General features: G+C 38.9%; 1 protein-coding gene across 1 annotated transcript in view; it reads left to right on the top strand.

Moving 5' to 3' along the window:
• The window catches only part of CNTNAP5 (contactin associated protein family member 5), a 777,625-nt gene that overhangs the window by 156,890 nt on the left and 600,060 nt on the right, over positions 1–20,675 (top strand). Inside the window, exon 2 of the mRNA XM_036421736.2 lies at positions 12,951–13,055. Within this exon, the coding sequence (XP_036277629.1) occupies positions 12,951–13,055 (105 nt within the window). The remainder of the gene's footprint in view (positions 1–12,950; positions 13,056–20,675) is intronic.

Here is a 20,675-nt window from a genome sequence, read left to right as displayed (position 1 = left end):
ACCTTCCTTCCTCCAGCTGCAGGTACTGGCTTCCCCGTGGACCCTGGGACCCAGGCTGGCTTCCCTCTGGCCTCAGCTTTGTCAGGAAGGATCCGGAATGGCATCTGGAAGGATGCCCTGTCTAATTAGTATGTTACCCTTTTATTATTATAGATAGTATCTCTCTACCTGCAATCAATTTAGGCCTTCTTTCTAGTGACTTTCCCTAGATAAGTTTGCATCAGTAGTAGCACAACAAAGAATGCCAGAAACAAAAAGGTATAAGTGGGATTCTACCCTGCATGCTCCTGGTTCCCTCCCTTCCAGTGAGGACAGTCTTTTTGGAAAAGAATTGAACACATAAGGCAGAGCCATCCATCATCAATTAAAGGGAATCAGCTGGTTATGGGGACCACCCAGGTCAGTTTATGGGCCACCCCTGCCTAGATCCTTTTTCAAAACATGAAAAGCCAGACCCAGAGAGGCCTAGTGAAAAATTCAGGGGGTTGATCATTAAGGCATCATTAAAAATTAAGGGAGCTGAATGCATTCCACTTGACAATTTTAGGACTCAAATTTATGCACTCTCTAAACATCATTCCTTACTCAAAAATCTTTACAGAAGCCTGTTGGATAATTACAATGTTGTAGTTACCATTCATTGAACACTTTCTGTGTGCCAAGCACCATTCTCTCTGCTGGTGGTTCGTAATAATCTTCATTTGTCACTGTCCCCTGTAGAGAGCAAGCATCATCAACCCCATTTTCAGGATGGACTGCAGCACAGAGAAGGGAATGGATTTACCTAACTTTGCCAAGTCAGCCAATAGAACAACTGAATGTCCAAGCAGAGTGGTAGCCCAACAGCTGCCACCATTTCACTCCACCTCACACTGTTACATACACTTTGGTCTTGCATGGCCAGGTTGCCTCCATGTTTCCAGGTTTATCCCCAACACCCTCAGAGCCTGGCTTTCGTTACCCAAATAGTGAGGGGTATTTGAGACTAGAACTAGTACTCTGGAGAGCAGAGGTGCTTGCCTCCTCAGACCGTATATGTGTGACATTGACAACTGGGTTCTTTGTCGGCTCAGAATGTGCTTGCCAACATGACTGCCTTACTTGCCTGTGATGCTTTTTTCTGAGGATCAATAGAGAAGGTATTTGGAAAAAAACACATTTATAACAACAGGGATTATCTCATCCAAATTGTCTTCAAGTGCTCAGTCTTGATTCGCTCCCTTCTGTGACTGGGCTGCTCAAGCATTTCCCATTCAGAAAGCTGCCCAGTTCCTATCCAGATATTTAAATCCAGTTTAAGATGCCCCTCCAATTTTCTAAAGTTCTACTTATTAGTAAATAATTATTCATCACTGACCTGTGATGGTCTTTGTGAAAGGCCATGAAAATCAGAAGTTCGACGTGGTTCCAGCTCTCAGGGGTCTGAATTGTGATAACATCATCAAAGCAAGGCTCATGCCAGTGCTGGCCCCTCCTAGTGGAGTGGAGAATAAACAGACAGACCCCCAAAGGCAGTCCTCGTTTCCTGGAGAGGCAAGGTGGCTTATGGAAGCACCTGCATCCCCACAGGAAAGGGCATCTGATGGCGGGGGCGGAGAAAGATTTGCAGGCTGGGCTGAGGAACACATACCCTTGTGCATGAATTTTATGATCTGGGCCTCTAGTATAACATAATAGAGAGTAATTCAAGCCAGAGATTTGAAGATATCCTCCATTCTTACCTCCCTTCAATTCACCCAGCAGTGATGGTTCTTATATAATGCAACAAAATCTCCTCCCCTTCTCTCTGTTCCAATTGCCATTTTTAGTTTAGGGCTTTATTTATTTATTTATTTATTTGCCCCTTTTACTATTTCTGAAGGCCTTTCATTAACTTTTATCCTCATTACTCATCCTGATCCTTACTCAGAGACATTTACACACACGTAGGCCCCTTTCTCCACACTGAAATTAGAGGACGCTTTCTAAAATACAAATTGGTGTAAATCTCTCCCCCAAGCAGGGTTTCTCAACCTGTTAAGGTTATAATCTAAAAACACAAACATGGCAGGCCCTATTTTAATATGAAAAAATTCCTTAAATAAATTAAGTGTAAGGGCTGACAGAAATCCAAACAGCCACATGCCTTGCAATATTATATAAGAACTGTGGGTCCTATTTCCTATAAAACATGGACCAGATCACATGTTGCCTGAACATTGTGCTTAAGAACTATTTATTGAATACAAGAAAAATTAAGATAGAACTTAGAAAGTGTAATGTGTTTGCTTTGGAGCTTATGTAATGCGCAAGCAGAATAGCTCTTTGTACAGAATTATCCTGTGGATCCTGAAAATCTGATAAAGAAATAGTTTTAAACCATTTGGATGGGTAAAGTCCAATAGACTTAGTAGAATTTATAAGAAATGTCACTTTTCAAAGGCAATAGCTGGAACTGGAAGTGATGAGCTTGAATCTAAGAAAGAATGATAGAAAATTAACATGTATCCAGTTATGTGCTTATCATTGGGTTAAATGTTTTAAATGCATTGTCTTTTTATTCTCATAACGAGGTTATAACTAGTTATTATCCTTAGTATAGGCCAGTGCATGAAATTTATGCACTGTGGGGGAGGGGCTCAGCTCGGCCTGTACTTTCTCATAGTCCAGGAGCCCTTGGGGGATGTCCAACTGCCAGCTTAGGCCCACTCCCCACAGGAAGCTCACTGACCACCAGAGAAGCTCCTGTGTTGAGTGTCTGCCCCCTGGTGGTCAGTGTGCATCATAGCCACCAGTCATTCTCCTATTTGCTCAATTTGTATATTGCCTTTTATTATATAGGATTATACATAGAAAAGACTGAGATTAAGTAACTTTCAAAAGACATATAATTAGCTGCAGAGTCACCACCTGAACTCACACTGGGCTTGAACCTAAGTGTAAATTTTTTCTACATAATATACTACAGTTTTTCTGTGGTCCAGACACACACAAATACACACATACACGCACATACACACACACACAATTAGAAATATATATATATATATATATATATATATATATATATATATATATATTATTGATTTCAGAGAGGAAGGGAAGGGAGATAGAGATAGAAACATCAATGATGAGTGAAAATCATTAATTGGGTGCCATTGGCTGCCTCCTGCATGACCCCAAATGGAGATCTAGCCTGCAACCCATGCATGTGCCTTTGACCGGAATCAAACATGGGACCCTTCAGTCCACAGGCCTAAATCCTCTATCCACTAAGCCACACCAGCCAGGGCTAGATTAGAATTTTGAAGGGCTGCTGCTTTTATCTTTGGAATGGCATTATTTTTTCATCTATAATGACCAATAAAGGTCAGCATTTGTTCTAACCATCTGTACATGTTTATTTCATCCTAATATATAAAAACTGAGGGTTTGTAAGGACTGATTAAAGGCTTGACTAAACACTGGGAGTCCTGCAGTCAGTGCTGGGTTGATGTGGTCATCCAACACTGACCTCCGAGGAGGCTGTGGATCAGGCCCGGAGAGAGAGGCAGGGCCTGATCTATAGCCTCCATGGAAGCTATTGATCAGTTCTTTCTTCTCTCTTTCTGTCCGGGTCTCTGTAGGAGCTGCTGATCAAGCCAGCCTCTGATTAGGCCTGTATATAGGCCCAGAGATTCTGACTGGAATAGAAATCTGACCAATCAATACCAAATCTGGGTGAACTGTGAGGAGACAATGGCTTCCTAAGAGGCAGAGCTTTTGACACTGACTAGCATAGGAACTGACCAATCAGAACACAGTCTGGGTGAACTGGAAGGAGCCAATGACTGCCTAGGAGGTGGAGCTTTTGACTGGCATAGAAACCAATAAATCAGAACCAAAGTGGCTGGCAGGAGAGGGCAGTTGGGGGCGAGGTTAGGCCAGAAGGTAAGGGCAGTTAATGGTGAAGATGCAGGCAGAGGCAGTTGGGAGCAAGATCCGGCTGGCAAGGGAGAAAAGTTGGGGGCATGATCAGGCCAGCAGGGGAGGGCAGTTAGGGGCAATCAGGCAGGCAGGCAGAGGCAGTTAGGGGTGATTAGGCAACCAGGCAAGTGAGCAGATAGGAGCCAGCAGTCCCAGATTTTGAGAGGGATGTCTGCATCGGGCCTAAACTGGAAGTAGGACTCTCCCAAGGGGTCTCAGATTGGAGAGGGTGCAGGCCGGGCTGAGGGAACCCCCTCTGTGCACAAATTTCATGCACAAGGCCAATAGTCTACTCACAAAAGGTCTTGCTATCAGCCAGTTACAGATCACAGCCATCTTTTAATCAGCCTTCCTCCCCTTAAACTCTACTGAGCAGATTAATGACACAGAGATTTCAGTATCTCCTTCAGGAACTCTATGTCTAGACCCATGAAAGAGGAAGAGGGTTTTATGAATATATATGGATTGACTTTAGAGCATGATTTTCTGAGTCATTGGGGTTTTCTGTGTAATTTAGTACAACTCAAAGCAAGACCATGATTACCCACTATGAGTTTAGCTCCATTTTATTGAAAGAACAAATAGAAACCACTGAGGAAGACACAATAAGTTCTCAACCAGACGAACACTGAGATGACAAGTCTTCACTTGTCTCCTTTCCTTCATCTTAGTATTCTATTCTTTATTATGTAAACAATATGCTGTTTAAAGTATAAAAAATCATCTCTACTTTTAACTTTCAAAACCTTTTTACCTTATTTCCTATTTTTCAAATCTTAACATTCTTTGCATCCCATTCTTTCATTTACTTAGTTTTGCTTAAAAAACTAAATAAATTCTGAAACTGTTCAGCACTGTGTTTTTTTTTATGGTACTGATGAATGTAGATGGAAAGAAGGGCACAAGGGTATATAAAAGAAATGTTAAATTTAAGACAATTTTAAAATAAGTAAAATTTTATTTTTCAAACATTTGCTTTTTTTTCTCCTTACCAGTTTCATCTAAAACATTCTGAAATAACTTAGTCACCACTCTCAGCTTCTCATATTCCAGAAATTTCAAATTACTTTAATGTATTGAATTTTGTCTTTTCTACCATGTAAAAAGTCTTGTCTCCTAGCTAATCCATTAAGCTATAAAGGATCATTTATAATCCTAAAAGTTTGATAACTTTAGCATATTTGTGTTCAGACTCTGAGTAGTGCTTCTGAGGGATGGGCTCCTAGCTCTGATTGGAGTTGGTCCTGACAACAGGCCCCTTACTTCTGACCTGTGCTTGGTGGACCTCCTTCTGACTGGCAGCCTGCTCTCCTACCAATGGCCTGTGCTCAGCTTGCATGTGGTGTATGCTAGGAAGCCTCTCTTGGTTCTTCTTGTCTCCATGAAGCCACCTCTGGGGTCCTAACTTAAAGCTGGTAACCCAGAAAGTCTTGGTGAACAAAACATATTGAAATCAGGTTTTTAAAAAGGATGATTTAATGAGAGTAAAGTTCAGTAGTAAACTGAAGACAGATAATGGCATTTGGAAAGCCTGAATTAAGATAAAGTAGGGAAGGTGGAAAAAAAAAAAGCAACTTTGAACCTGAGAGATGGTTCTAAACAACACAATGATAGGAATTGAGTCTTTTATTCTTTAACTCAAAACAAAGATTTATTGAACATACACATAGTCTCAGGTACTACCGTGTTTCCCCCTAAATAAGACATCCTCCGAAAATAATACCTAGTGCATGAAAAGATAAGACATCCCCTGAAAATAAGACCTAGCGCAACTTGGGGAGAAAAAAATTAATACACTGTCTTATTTTCGGGGAAATAGGGTAGTAACAATGGCAAAAAATCCTTAATCAAAGGGAATATATTCCCCAAATAATTAATACCTCACATATGAGAAGATTAAGAAACATTCATTAAATTAGGTTGTCATTGATAAATTAAATTTGAGTAGAAAAATAAATAAATAAATAAATAAAACCAGTTAATTTGAATGCAATATTCCTAGCCTGAGAATTGTATGTATGTATGTGTGTGTGTGTATATATATATATATATATATATATATATATATATATCACCAGAGGCAGGTTGAAGGTGGGAAGAAATAATTTGAGAGAAAATAAATTTAGGAAAGCATATTTGAGAACCGTTGAATTAGGGCTAACTCTGGTACATCAGTATACAGTTGTTCTTGAAAATCCAGGAAAGGAAGAACTAAACTCACAATGGTAGCTCAATGGGAGACTGGCCCTGGTCTGTCACTAATGCATCGCTGCCATAATTTTAGGGACTTGAAGTAGATTTTCAGACAGAAAATGCCCAAATAGCTACAGGGACTTTGGTTAAAGCCAGTCTAGATCTAGCATGGAATGGAAACAGGAACTTCTGGGTTCCTCCATACAATACACATGATGGTCTCCCCGGTGGCAGTGATGGCTGGGGAAGGAGAGGGGGCGCTGTGCCACTGCTGGCACTACACTTACTGGTGTAATTATAATGTCCTGGCAAGCCACTTAGCAGCGCAGCTCAGGTCATTCACCAAACCCTTCCTAAAATCTTACATAGGATTGTTTAAAAAGCCTGGAAAACATCTCGGGGCCTCTTGTTAACCCCCAGGCAGGATCATCTTGTCACAGGTGCTGGGCTCCGAGAGATGGTGTGTCCATTTCTATCCGGTTTAAAGAATTAGCCAGAATTGCTTTTATTATTTTAAAGCCTGACAGAAATCCTGGCACCCAGAAAGTGCTCAGTCAACGTTTGTTGGTTCACATGAGCAATAACCCCTGCCATGATGAATCTGAAAAACAGATGAAGGGAGAAGGACCCCAAGCCACAATTGTTCATAAACATAAGGTGCTTCTCAAAGACATATGGGTTATCTTCAACCCAAAGTAAATGCTAGGCTTCTTGAACTCGGTGTCTGCATCTTTGAGTTTAATTCCATCTTCCCAAAGCAAAGAGTACACCATGTGATCAGTCTGGCACTGCCTTAAGTTGGAGATGATTTCGGGATAGAGGTTTAACCTCCTCTTCATGACTCATTGAGAGAGCCATGCTTCTCAGTCTGCTCATTAGAATGTAATTTATCCTATAGGATTTCATGGTGCAAAATACAGAGAGGGTCAGATTTAAGAGTCACATTAAAGTATTTGTTTTTGTAGTTTGCTAAGTGAAATTATAAGAAACAAGAGAAAAAATAAATAAATGAAAATAAAAGCATGAGCGGTCACTTCTAACCAACATTGGAGGCACTACACAAAAGCATGCTTTATGTCTTTTTTAAAAAGTAGGCCATTACGCGCAAATGCTAAGAGTAATTTTATCTCTCCTATAAATACAAGTTAGTCTTTTAAGCTCCAAATCCCCATATACATAAAATCTTCTGTGGTAATGAAGACAATGCTTGCAATTTAACTTCAGGACCAAATACAGTTCTATTAGTATTTTAATAATAATGAATAAAAATATATGTTAGCAATAAACATGTTACTTAAGGTGTAATCACCTTAAAGAGCCAATGATAAATTTTAAGAAGTTGTGTAAATATCACATTTACTCAGAATTATTTTTTGTACATTTAATTGTTTAGTTAATGTGAAAGAAAACATTTAGTATTTCACTGAACAGATATAGTAGAACAAGTTATTCCCACTTATTCAGAATGCATGTTTGATTTGATTATCCAAATAAATATTAATAAGAAAATAATACTACTTTTCTTTTTCTGTTCTTATCTTTCTTCTTTCTTTTATTTTAGTTTTTATTTGTTCAGTCAGTTGGGTTTTTTGTGGGTCAAAGTTAAAAAAGATAAAGCAAAAGAAAAGTAGAGAAGAATTTCAAATTCTTTTGAAAACTAGGGATTGTTCTTCTGTTATGCCAAAATTAAAATTCTATCTTTCCTTTTACAGAAAAATATAGTCAAACCATTAAAACAAACATTGTAGAGAATAGCATGACTAATGGTTACTAGGCTTATGCACAGGCGGTGGGTAACCCTGACCTCATGGTCACCACCTGCAGTGAGGAAACCTGGATTGTGATCCAGTCTAATCCACTAATCAATTGTATAATCTGGGCAGGCCTGATATCTCCCTAAAACTTGGGATTCTCATTTGTAAAATGAAGGGCTTAAATTCCACAATTTCAGAGGCTCCTTCTGGTATTTTAAAAATTATTATTCATTAATGAATAGCTGGCATACAATATTATATTAGTTTCAAGTGTAGGACACTGTGATTTCACATTTGGATATTATACATTACCCTGTGAGCACCATGCTAAGCCTAGCACGGCCTATTGATATTCTCCTTAGTCTTCAACATAAGGCTAAGTCCTTTCCAAATAGGACTGGGCTTGTCCAACAGCAGCTGAATGGAAATAGATGAGGTGCTTCCATCACACCCAAAGGCTTGGATCTCTATCTGACTGGGGGTGGTATGGGGCAGGCAGTGGCCTTGGTTATCAAGGACAAAAGTAAAGATAGGAGCAAAGTTGTTTGTTGAAAAAAATGGAGAATAATATATTACATATGAATTGGCTTAGCATTCTTTAAATAGCCTTGTAATGTCATCTAATTTTTGCAATAAATCTTTCGGAAAAAAGTTCCATGAATGGACTTTTTAAGAGCATATTTGGAAAACATTCTTCTATGCCACTGCATTCTGTTTTCATGAAGTATAAAACATTTTTTGAAAAATGGTCTTTGGGAAAATTATTATGGTCTTTCCCAAGTTATGTTTTCAATTGGAACTCTGAGTTTTAGTCCCTTTGTATTTTTCTCCTAAACTTCAAACATCTCTCTCCCTAACCAAATTTCTTTACCCTTCCCTCTTCCCTCATATAAATACAGATGAAAATCCACATACACTTTTAGAGGAACTGACTGATGAATTTAGCTTTGTACAGATTCACTATCAGAGGCTGAGATGTGAGTTTAGCCTAACATTCAATGACAGCATGGAACTATTTAAAGCCTGCAGGTTGAGCAGATGGGGCTTTGATTCTCTCCTTCCCAGACATGTGCTTGGTGTGATGTTGGCCCAGGCTCAGCAAGATTGCCAATCACAGAGCAGGGAAGAGGGCCCCATGCTAGGCTGCCAATCATAGAGCAGGGAGGAATGCTCTAGGGCCTAGGGTATATTGTCCTCATTTCCAGTGTGTGTCTTCACCCCTTTGTGTTCCCCCAATTCATGTTCTCCTTCTCATCTGGTAGATTTTAAACCTTTCGTGCCAAAGGGCTATTGGTTACACCAATTCTTGGGCAGGACTTGTGGTATAGAAATAATACCCCAGAAATAAATTTGTTGAAATGGTTGCTTTCAATTGGACCAGATATTACAGGTGATTCATATACCAGTTCCATTCCATTCTGTACTTTTTTTCTTAAAGGTGTTTCCTCATGTATTTTTATTCCATCTTAGAATGATTTTATGGCTGCATACAGGGGATGACCCCATGCTAGACAACAATGGTGATAACAGGTAGGGCATTGAGTGCATTATCTGGAGCCATGGAGGCCACAGGAGAGCCTAGCCTAAAAGGGTAATCTCCTAAGCCTGGCCCTCCTGAGACTTTTCACTATCCCACACTGTCCCAAATCATGAGATAAAAATAGCAAAACAAACAAAACACTAACCATTGTTCTCATTTATGTTAGATCGTTTTTCTTCTGCTTTAAGAATAAGTCAGGTGTCTAAAAATAACATACATATTTGGATTTAGAGTGGCTATATGGATATTTTATTCACTCCCAGTGACTGGATAATTTAATTTAAGCACTGGTTTATTCACAATTATGTGATGTCAAGTTTGCTTATGTGACATGGAGATGACAGAAGGGACTGCCTATTGGCTGGGGACAGGAAGGTCTTTCTCTCTTCCGATTTGACATTTTCCCACTCTTATTGTCTAGAAATATTGTCATGGTCGTTAGCAGCCACTGTTCCAATGCACAGGGCCCAGAAGACAGGAGTCTTGGGATCTCTGTGGAGCCTCCGGTGAGCACAGATTGTTTCGAGGGCTTTATTAACCTCCAAAGTAGAAATAGTGTACCATGCACTTAGGTACAGGAAAGCACATTCAGAATAAGGCTGGGCAGTGGGCACTGGCAGCTGGTGTTGCAGGGCCAGCGGCTTTGGGAGCTTCTCTGCCCGTGGCAGTGCTCCGTGAAGGAGGGACCGCAGGGCTGAAGGAGCCCAGCACCTGTGACAAGATGATCCTGCCTGGGGCTTAACAAGAGGCCCCGAGATGTTTTCCAGGCTTTTTAATCAATCCTATGTAAGATTTAGGAAGGGTTTGGTGAAACATTGATGAGAGAGAAACATCGATCAGCTGCTTCCTGTGCACTCCCAGTAGGGGATGTGCCCGCAACCAAGATACATGCCCTTGACGGGAATCAAACCTGGGACCCTTGAGTCCACAGATGGATGCTCTATCCACTGAGCCAAACCTGTTAGGGCTTTTATATTTCTTTTTTAAAATATATTTTATTAATTTTTTACAGGGACAGAGATAGTTAGAAACATCCATGAGAGAGAAATATCGACCAGCTGCCTCCTGCACACCCCCCACTGGGGATGTGTCCTCAACCGAGGTACATGCCCTTGACTGGAATGGACCCTGGGACCTTTCAGTCCACAGGCTGATGCTCTATCCACTGCGCCGAACCAGTCAGAGCTATTATATTTCTTAATAGTCTCTGAACTTCTTGAGCTATGACATTTACTTGTTCTCAAATCTATTCCCAATTCCTAACCAAGTTCAAGCATGAAGTAAGATCGTGTACATACTTGTTGGGCTGAATTACATTGAAATGATTAGGTCACTTGTAGTTCTCCTCAGGGGAAAACAGGTAAGGGACATAATACTGAAAATGCCATCAGTGACACATAGAAAGATGACACAAACCTAATGATAATGGTTCACAAAATACATGGTTAAGAAACACAGAGATTCTATAATAATACCATCTTTTACCTGCGAAAGATCTTAGTTTGCTGGTGAGAGTGCTGTGTGGGGCCACCGTTATTGGGAGGTGAGGGAGCAGTACTATTTGATAGCAGAGGATGACTGTGATTGCACGTGGACGGTGAGGCTGTGCGCCAGCAGGGATCCTTCGTGGTGTCTGCTGCATGTGCCCATGCCCTTGTGCATGGAACTGTGCTGTGGGCTCCATCCAATCCATGTCCATTTCCTGCATTCACCTGCTATTCTCTGACGATAAAGCAAGCATACACAAGTGCAAGGCTTGCAGTATGTTAAAATTGTTCCCCAGTGTATGGTGTGAACAGTTGGCATTTCCAAACAAATGTCTTGGAGGTGTGTCTGCACCTCCCTCACCTGCACCTTTGCCAAGAGAGAAGTGGCTGGAGCTCAGATTTCTCTTCCCGATGACCCTGTCCCCTGAGGGCCCTGGCCGTGGCTTTTGTTACTCCTCTTTGGTGAGGATCTGGCTCTGGTCTGGGTTGGTCAAATAACTCAAAATATTTCTCAAACATTTGTGTTGGGAAAAGGTCAAAATATGGTCTGCCAGTTTATTTTTAAACACATTTCACAACAGAAAAATTATTCCTGTGTTTTTCATTAATGTTCCTGCAATTTGATGAATGCTGCTCCCTCAGAATTTTCTGGATAAATAATCAACCTCATAATCCTATATGTATTTTAAAAAATAAAAATAAAAAGGTTAAATTGACTTTTGATGAAAGCCATTAATGCCATGAAATTTACCTTAAGCAGAAACCAGTTTGGCTCAGTGGATAGAGCATTAGCCTGCTGACTGAAAGGTCCCATGTTCGATTCCAGTCAAGGGCATGTGCCTTGGTTGCCAGCACATCCCCAGTGGGGGCTTTGCAGGAGGCAGCTGATCAATGTTTCTTTCTCTTTGGTGTTTCTGGCTCAGTATCCCTCTTCCTTCCTCTCTGTAAAAAATCAGTAAAATATATATTTTTTAAAAACTGAATAACACACTCCTAATTTCTTTTGACTGACCTATGTCTAGATATCATGAAGTCATTTTGCAATGTCCTACAAGAGCAATTGTAAACAAAATGGAAAAAAAAAGAAAAGTGTTTGTACTGATATGTGAATGCCTTCTTTCCTTCCTTTCTTCCTTCCCTCACCATTCTTTCCATTCTTTACATATGACTTTATGAAAAGTGTAGGATGTTCCTAAAATGTAAGGTTAAGGTTAGCAAAGAGCATGCCCCCTATTGGAGGATACACAGAGATGAATAAGATACTACATGCCTTTTAGATGACCAACATGCTATGTGAAGAGCAACATACTCTACACGAGACTGGGTAGTCAGAGCATGAGAGACAATCTGGGAGAACATATCTATGTTGTCATTGTTGAGAAAACACCTCTGCCCTACTGTGTTCCACACTGTGTTTGCATCAAAGACTCTTTAGAAAGCATACTTACCATATTTAGGGAAGGCTGGACAGGTGATTACTGAAGTGAATATCACACCAAAGATTATGTAAGATCAAGATTGTTCTCTATTACTTTGTGCAATTAAAACTAGGAACTCGTTTTCCAAAGACTTTCACACAATGAGGAATGAGAAATCTCAATTATTCTGTCCCTCTAGATGCCACCATTATAAAGGTCCCTGTAGCCTGAATATGAGAGTGTAGTTCAACAATGCTTTTCCCTTTAAAACTCTTCCTTCTTACAGAATAAGCTCAATAGCTGTAACTTGAGGCTTTGCTGAAATAGTTGACTCAGGAATGAATAGATAATTGGGTTTTACAATTAGACATAGAATCTGGGCACACTATTTTCTAGTGTTGTGACCTTGGACAAAATATCTTTAACATCTCTGAACTTTAGTTTATCCAACTGTGTTTTTCGAGGTTGTTGTGAAGAGGAGATGAAATAGCACATGGAAATAAGTAGTGCTGGCCTTGTTCAGAGCAGGTGTTAATCAATGTTAATCAATGCTTCCTTTCTTTATGGCTTTCTCTTCCTCATAGAATGTGCCCTTTCTCTCCTGTCATTTCAGACAACTGTGATGACCCACTAGCGTCCCTGCTTTCTCCAATGGCCTTTTCCAGTTCATCAGACCTCACTGGGACTCACAGCCCGGCTCAGCTCAACCGAAGAGTTGGTGAGTAAGGTGACTGATTCTACAACACAGCCATGGGGAATGGCAGATAGTGTACCTCCATGCACAGAGAGCATGTATAAGACAATGCTCAGAGGAAGGATGGAGAGAGGGGTTTCAGTGGATGAAATATGTCTCCCAGCACAAAATGGATATTCAAATTATGCTTTTTCTTGTTCCCCCAACCCACATTATTTTTCCTTAACTTTCATGAGAGGCTTTTGAGAAAATATTTTAAAAAACACCACCAAACAAACAAATAGATAAAATAAATTTGTTTTATTTTTAGTGTTTCATATATGTCACACAAACAGCTACAAAAATATTATTATTATTATAGCATTTTATAATAAGTATGAATGAAACCTACTAAGATTTTCCTTGATAAGTTTAATTTTTACAATTAAATCAGTGTTATTAATGTTTAAAAATATTAAATGCTATTGAATAGGAATAAGAAAATACAAAGAAAAATATATAACTCTACCAGCTAGAGATACACAATAAAATGTTGGGTGAGTATCATTACAATATGTGATAAAAATAAGAACAGACACCCCCTAACAAGCCTTTTATGTTAATTTTTAAAATACGATATTAAATGTCTAAATATACATATTTTAAATCAGATCTTGATGTTAGCTTTTATTTTTACATAAACATAATTTTATAGTTGATTTTTAAATTTTGAAATACTTAATATTTGATATTTTTATATCTAAGAAATGTTATAAACTTTTTCAAATTGAGAAACATAATTTTGTATGTAATTTTAATAGGTGCATGGATCAATTATAGTTCATATTAATAATTCTTAGCTATATTTTCCCATTGATAAGTGAGACCAATCACATTAGTAATTTTTCCAATGTTGAGCTTTGCAATCTGGAATAAATTCTAATTGGTTATTGCATTACTGATGTTGCTTTTGTAAAGTGTAGAATGATTTAACTTTTTAACATATATTTTTAATCTTATTAACTTGCTTTGTTTGTTTTTATATTTGTTCTTTGTTTTGTACCATGTTTTTTAGATTTTATATTTAATGGGATCAATAATTCAGAAGTTAGCAAATGCTGTGTCTTTGTTAAAAAAGGAGTTTAAGAATATTATTTTAAAGAAAAAAATAAAGAATGGACAATTATATATATATATAGTGGGAAAGTATTTAATAATAATTTTTACTAACACTCTCTTTGCCGAATACTCTGTACTAAAACCTTTAGAAAGCATTCACCTGTATAAGGTATGTAGTTTTCACAAAGATAAAATAAGGTAAGCTTACCTTTTACCTTCAAGTAAGGTTCTTGAGGCTTAGAGGATTTTCTTAAACTTACCTAAAATAAGAGATAAGGAAGGGAAATGTTTGGACTCAGATCTCAGTCATCTAATTAAAAGGTGTTGCCCCTTCCAACCATATAGATTTTAAAAAGTAAAGGTTACTTTTAACTACCAGGCAGAGGTCAAATGCTGGCTAAGGCATTTATTGGGTCGGCAACTACGTAATTGCGGATTTTTTTAAAGAAAATCAAAGACAATTTTTTCATGGAACTAAATAACTTTATTCTGTAATGTATTGCCCATTTTGATCAATGACCTTTTGCCATCTTTCAGGCAGCATCATAATCTCACGTTCAAAAAACTTCTGGTTTTTATTAGCAAAAAACTGAATCAGGTACGATTTGACATCATCATCATTATTGAAATTTTTACCATTCAAGGAGTTTTGTAAAGATCGAAACAAAAAGTAATCAGATGGTGCAAGGTCAGGACTGTATGGTGGATGTGGCAAAACATCCCAACCAAGCTCCATTAATTTTTGCCGAGTGACCAAAGATGTGTGTAGCCTTGCATTGTCATGATGGAATACAACACCTTTTCGATTTGTCAATTCGGGCTGCTTTTCTTCAACTGCATTGTTTAATTTCGTTAGTTGTTCAATGTAGACATCAGAATTGATCATTCGGTTGGGTGGTAAGAGTTCAAAGTAGACAATTCCTTTGTAATCCCACCAAACTGATAACAAAACCTTCTTTTGATGAATATCAGCTTTTGATGTTGTTTGAGTTGGTTCACCTGGCCTGCTACACGATCTTTTCCGCTTGATATTGTTGTAAACAACCCATTTTTCATCGCCAGTTATCAGTCGTTTTAAAAATGAATCATTTTCATTACGTTTCTTTAGCAAATCGCAGCTGCTAATGCGTTGCGTTAACTGTGATTCTTTCAGTTCGTGAGGAACCCATGTATCGAGTTTTTGAACATAGCCAAGTTGTTTTAAGTGATTTTCAATGCATGTATGTGATACATGAAGCTTCTCTGCAATCTCACGTGTTGTACTGTGACAGTCTGAATTGATTATTGCTTTGATTAGGGCGTCATTAACTTCAACTGGACGACCAGAGCGTTTTTCATCTTTGAGTGAAAAATCACCAGAACGAAATTTGGCAAACCAATTTTGACACTGCCGTTCTTTTAAGGCTTCGTCACCATAAACAGCACATAACTTTTTATGAGCTTGCGATGCGTTTTTCCCTTTGCGGAAATAAAAAAGCAAAATATGACGAAAATGTTCCTTTTGATTTTCCATTTTTCAACGAACGCCAAACGAAAACTACAAAACAGATCAAAAAACTTTTTTTTACTGATTAACAGCTGAATAGCCAACTATCAAATAACAAAATGTGTTTTACATTTGTACTACGTCTGCAAACCTAAAAATTCAACTGAAGCCATATATGTGTGCAATCCGCTATTACTTAGTTGCCGACCCAATACTTCCAAGTTCTGTATTGCCTGCCTCGCATTATGTATAGAATGGGACCAGACTTGCATGTGTAAAAAAGCTCATTGAAGGAGTTGCTCTGAAGTCAGTGTTCCAATTGTCATTTCGAGAAAAACTTCCAATCATCAGAGTTTAAAAAAAAAAAATATATATATATATATATATATATATATATATATATATATATATATATATATATTTATTGATTGACTTGAAAAGGAGGAGAGGGGGAGAGGAGACATCGATTTCTGTTCAACTTATTTATGCATTCATTGGTTGATCTTATATTTACCCTGCCTGGACTGGGGATCAAACCCACAACCTTGGCATACTGGATGACACTCAAACTAATTAAGCTACCTGGCCAGGATCCAGGTGGCAGATTTTAATGTGGTCTCCAACAGGGCATGCAGAGCCAGACTTTGTCTGGCAAATGTGAAGGGTTAGGAAGTTATTTCCACCTGTAGTTCCTCTGCAGGTTCGGGGGAAGCTGTGAGTCTGGCCACAGGTCACTCCTTTCATTATAAAGAGATATTGACAGCAAAAATGTCTCTGATCCAACTTATTACAATGGTTCTAATCTCAGGAGAATCGGGGTGCCTGAGCTTAGGTCAGCACAGTGATGCAGAGAACACTCTTCCTTCTCCCAACTAGATTTTAAATTGGAAAGACCATGTAAGAGACATAGTCATGGGCCTGGAATGAATTGGCCTAAAACTCACATCTAGCATAGCACTCAGAGTGACAAATTTAAAAAAAAGGGGATAAATATCAACTTAAATTTTTTTGCACAACAAAGGAAACCATCAACAAAACTAGAAGACAACCTACTGAATGGAAGAAAATATCCACCAATAATATATTCAATAAGGAGTTGATATAAAAAATTTATAAAGAACTCATGCAACTCAACACACACACACACACACACACACAATTAAAACATGGGCAGAGGACAGAGAAACTGAAAGGAACTTATACAAAGAGTACATGCAGCTAACCAATAAATGTATGAAGAACTGCTAAACATCACTAATCATCTGAGAAATGCAAATTAAAGTCACAATGACATCATATGGAATGTCCTCAAAAAATAAAAAAATGAAACTGACTGTGACCCAGTGATTTCACTTCTAGGTATATATATATATGAAGAGACCCAAAAGATTAGTTTGAAAGGACATATGCACCTTATGTTTACTGCAGTGTTATTTACAATAGCTAAAATCTGGAAGAAATCCAAGTGCCATCAATAGACAAGTGGTTAAAAATAGTGGTGGTGTATGTATACAGTGACGTATTACTTAGCCATCAAAAGGAATGATATTTTACCATTTGCAACAGGGTGGCTGGATCTAGAGGGTATTATGCTAAGTGAAATAAGTCAGGAAAAAAATGACAAATACCGTATGATTTCACTAATATGTGGAATCTAAAGACAAGGAAACATAATAGAGGCATACTCATAGATGCTAAGAACAGACTGATGTTGGCCAGAGGGGAGGGAGGCTGGGTGCCAGGTGAAGGGATTAGGAAGTAGAGATTAGTGGTTACAAAATGGTTGCAGGGTGTAAGGTAAAACATAAGGAATATAGTCAGTGAAATCATAATATCAATGCCTGGTGCCAGGTGGGTACCTGAAATATTAGTGGAATGCTTTATGGTACATGATTATCTGACTACTATGCTGAAAACCTGAAATCAATACTGAATAATATTGATATAAACTGTAATTGAAAAATAAAACTTTAAAAATAATTTACATGTATAATGCAATTTACTATACAATTAATAGCTAACTTAGTAATAATATTAATATTATTATTTTGTTATATACACAATATAAGTTATATGCATGTGTATATAAACATATACATATGCTAAGTTATATAGAGTAAGGTGAATACATATACATATGTTTAGATATATATATAGAATTATATATAAATAGAAAGAGGTGCATACATACAGGGCTGAAAATTCATATACATCTAATATAATAAAATATGTATACACATAAATATACAAATATATGCATATATAAATTTATATAGTAATATATGTGTACATATACACACATAAGACATATAGAATATATGCATACATAATTTATAATATATAATTATATATGTAATTATGTAAATGTTATTAAGAACAGATTTGATCTATGGGTTTTCTAAATATAAAATTCAGAAATTTTAGAAAAAATATAACTTTTTATTCTTATTGAAGATATCAATGTAGAGCAATGATTCATTTTCCCCCCTAAAAATAGAGATGCTCTGTCTCCACCAAAATGGCTGAGAAGTAATTATAGTCCTGTCAAATGAATACTCCTTTTCTATATTCCTTATTTTAAAATTTCTTTTTATTTTATTTTAAACATGAAACACATCAACATATCTCAAAGAGTAAACTATTACATATGGTTTGAAATCTAGGATACTCTCATGCTGTGGCCAGTGTCGCTCAGTGGTTAGATTGCAAGCACACACCACCTAGTGTCATGGGTTTGATTTCTGGTCAAGGGCACACACATATCAGAACAATAATACACTGTTGACCCAGAGAAAAAATACATCTACCAAGAAGGGCTCCTTATGTCCAACTGGGTTCCAATTTACAAACAGCCACTGCCAACAGCGGCCTCTCACACAGCAGCACTTCAATCAAAAGCCAGCACTGCACTGCCTGCCTGAGTGTCCCTGCTGTCTGAACTAACCCTCATAAAATAAAGAGTTCATGGAATCCTGTTTCAACCAATTGAAGTGAGACTTTCCCCAGCAATTGAAGTTGTTCCACTACACTGCCATTTAGCAAGTTGAGTGAACTTGTTAAAAACTGTCCAGGATGATATCCTCATTGACAAATCTGCAAATCTGAGTGACCCACTCTGACCAAACAGGGCAGTACTTCTGGGGCCAATCAAAGTGGGGGGTGGGGGAATGGAGTCCTATTTACATGAGGTCAGACCAATCAGAGACTGGGGTGGGGACTTCTCTCTAAATAGGTCAAATCCCTGTAGCTCCAGAAGTGCACATTCCTGCTACAATGAGGGCTGTGTTTTATAGCTGAGTTGAAACATCAAAGCTGCATTGATGGAGTGACGAGGAGCAGAAATGTCTAACAGGACAGGAGCTGCATCGCAGGGCCTCCTGCTGGAGGCCTGGCACAGTGTGCTGCTCCATAGCCATGCCGTGTGTGTGATCTGTGAGCTGCAACCCTCTGAGCTGTCTCACCGCCACGCTGTGCTGCTGCCATGCTTTTTGAGCTGTGTGCCCGAGTGAAATTTCTTCCTCACTGAATGCCATGCCGAAGAGTCCTGTTGCTATTGCATGGTGCCAGTGACCATGACTGACAGTGCTCAGCACCGTGACAAGCCTCACTGTTCTAACGCCTCCAGGTGTGTCAGCTCCACCTCGCAACTGTCCCATGCAGATTCCATTGCCATCGCTATGTCATAGGCAAAAATGCCATGGCACGGAGAGTACACCGATGGGTGTTAGAATAACTCTAGGTAGATACAAGGTAATGAAATCTGGGGATTATGTCTTTTCTAGTGAGCAAACTTAAGTTAACCTGTAACTTCACAATTTCTAATGTATAATCAAGCAGTGAGAAGCATAACCAAAGGACAAATACATTCTCATAGAGACTTCACTAATCACTGAGTGAACTTGTTAAAAATTGCCCCGGGATGACGATGAACATTCACACTGTACTCTTTTGATTTCCAAGTTTTAGATAGTTTTCTTTTAACGGACTCCATTCATTCACTTATCACAGCAGTTTATAAATTCCTGCTTTTATCTGTCATGTCATCCAGCCTCTGCACACGTTTTAAGCAATGTCTTGGCATTCTGCCCAAGATGAATTCAAATTGTCAAACCCCTGGCCTCCACGAAGCTAAGTCCTCTTGATGGAGTGGAGTGTGCTGCCTGGCATCCCTGCAGCTCCTCGCTGCTGAATGGTTTCACTGAGATGAACGTCCTGCACCTTTTAAAATTAGCTGCTGAATCCCCTGGCATCACAGACAGGTTTCCCCCTCCTTCTGGAAGCTGAGTGTTGCTATGAAATCTTTCACAAGCAAAAATGGCGTAAAGAAACAATTACCATTAATGAATGTTGTGAAACATAATCCTCCTTGAATTGATTTCCATTGGCATAAACAGGTACTAATGTAGCTCTTTTGTAAAATCAAAGTGGTGTAATGCAAACTTTCAAAAGCCAGCAGACCTTCGACCTGCGTTGAAAGTGTGTGCTCAGAGCTCAAGCACTACCATCCTCTGACCTATTCCAGGGGAGAAATGTGTACAGCTGGTAAGTGTGTCCCTTCAGAAGGAGGGATCAAACACAAGTTGAAAAGACGAACACAGGATGGGAGCGCTCAGAGTCTGAGTGAAGCAAGTCTAATGAGCTTTGTCAGTGCAAACTCACCTTTCTGGGAGGAGGTGCGCCCGGCGCCGCCCCTGAGCTGAGGCAGGGCTCACAAAGTCTGGGCCACCCCACCGAGGAGGATGCTTTAGGGCAGAGCCAGGGTCATAGGCACCACACTGCTGTCTCATCCACGGGAGGGATTTGCCCATGGAATCTGTGTTCTCTCACTCCCATGCCCCTCCGCCCCCCTCTCATCCACACACAAAGCGATGAAAACTCATTATTTTTTTTTTGGGGGGGGTACAAAACAGATTAAACTGATGGCAGATCACCATTCACGTAGCTTCCAGGTCCAGCTGTATAGTTGTGGCTTAGCAGCGATCTGACTTTGTCAAATGTGATTTGTTTTGTGGCAAGAAAGCTTTTGATCTGGGCCTTAGAGCCAGCTGGCTGCAAGAAGC

The sequence above is a fragment of the Pipistrellus kuhlii genome, unplaced genomic scaffold, assembly GCF_014108245.1.
Source record: "Pipistrellus kuhlii isolate mPipKuh1 unplaced genomic scaffold, mPipKuh1.p scaffold_m20_p_7, whole genome shotgun sequence".
Taxonomy (NCBI): domain Eukaryota; kingdom Metazoa; phylum Chordata; class Mammalia; order Chiroptera; family Vespertilionidae; genus Pipistrellus; species Pipistrellus kuhlii.
The sequence above is the reverse complement of the archived record's forward strand: the minus strand, read 5'-3'. Positions and strand labels throughout refer to the sequence as shown.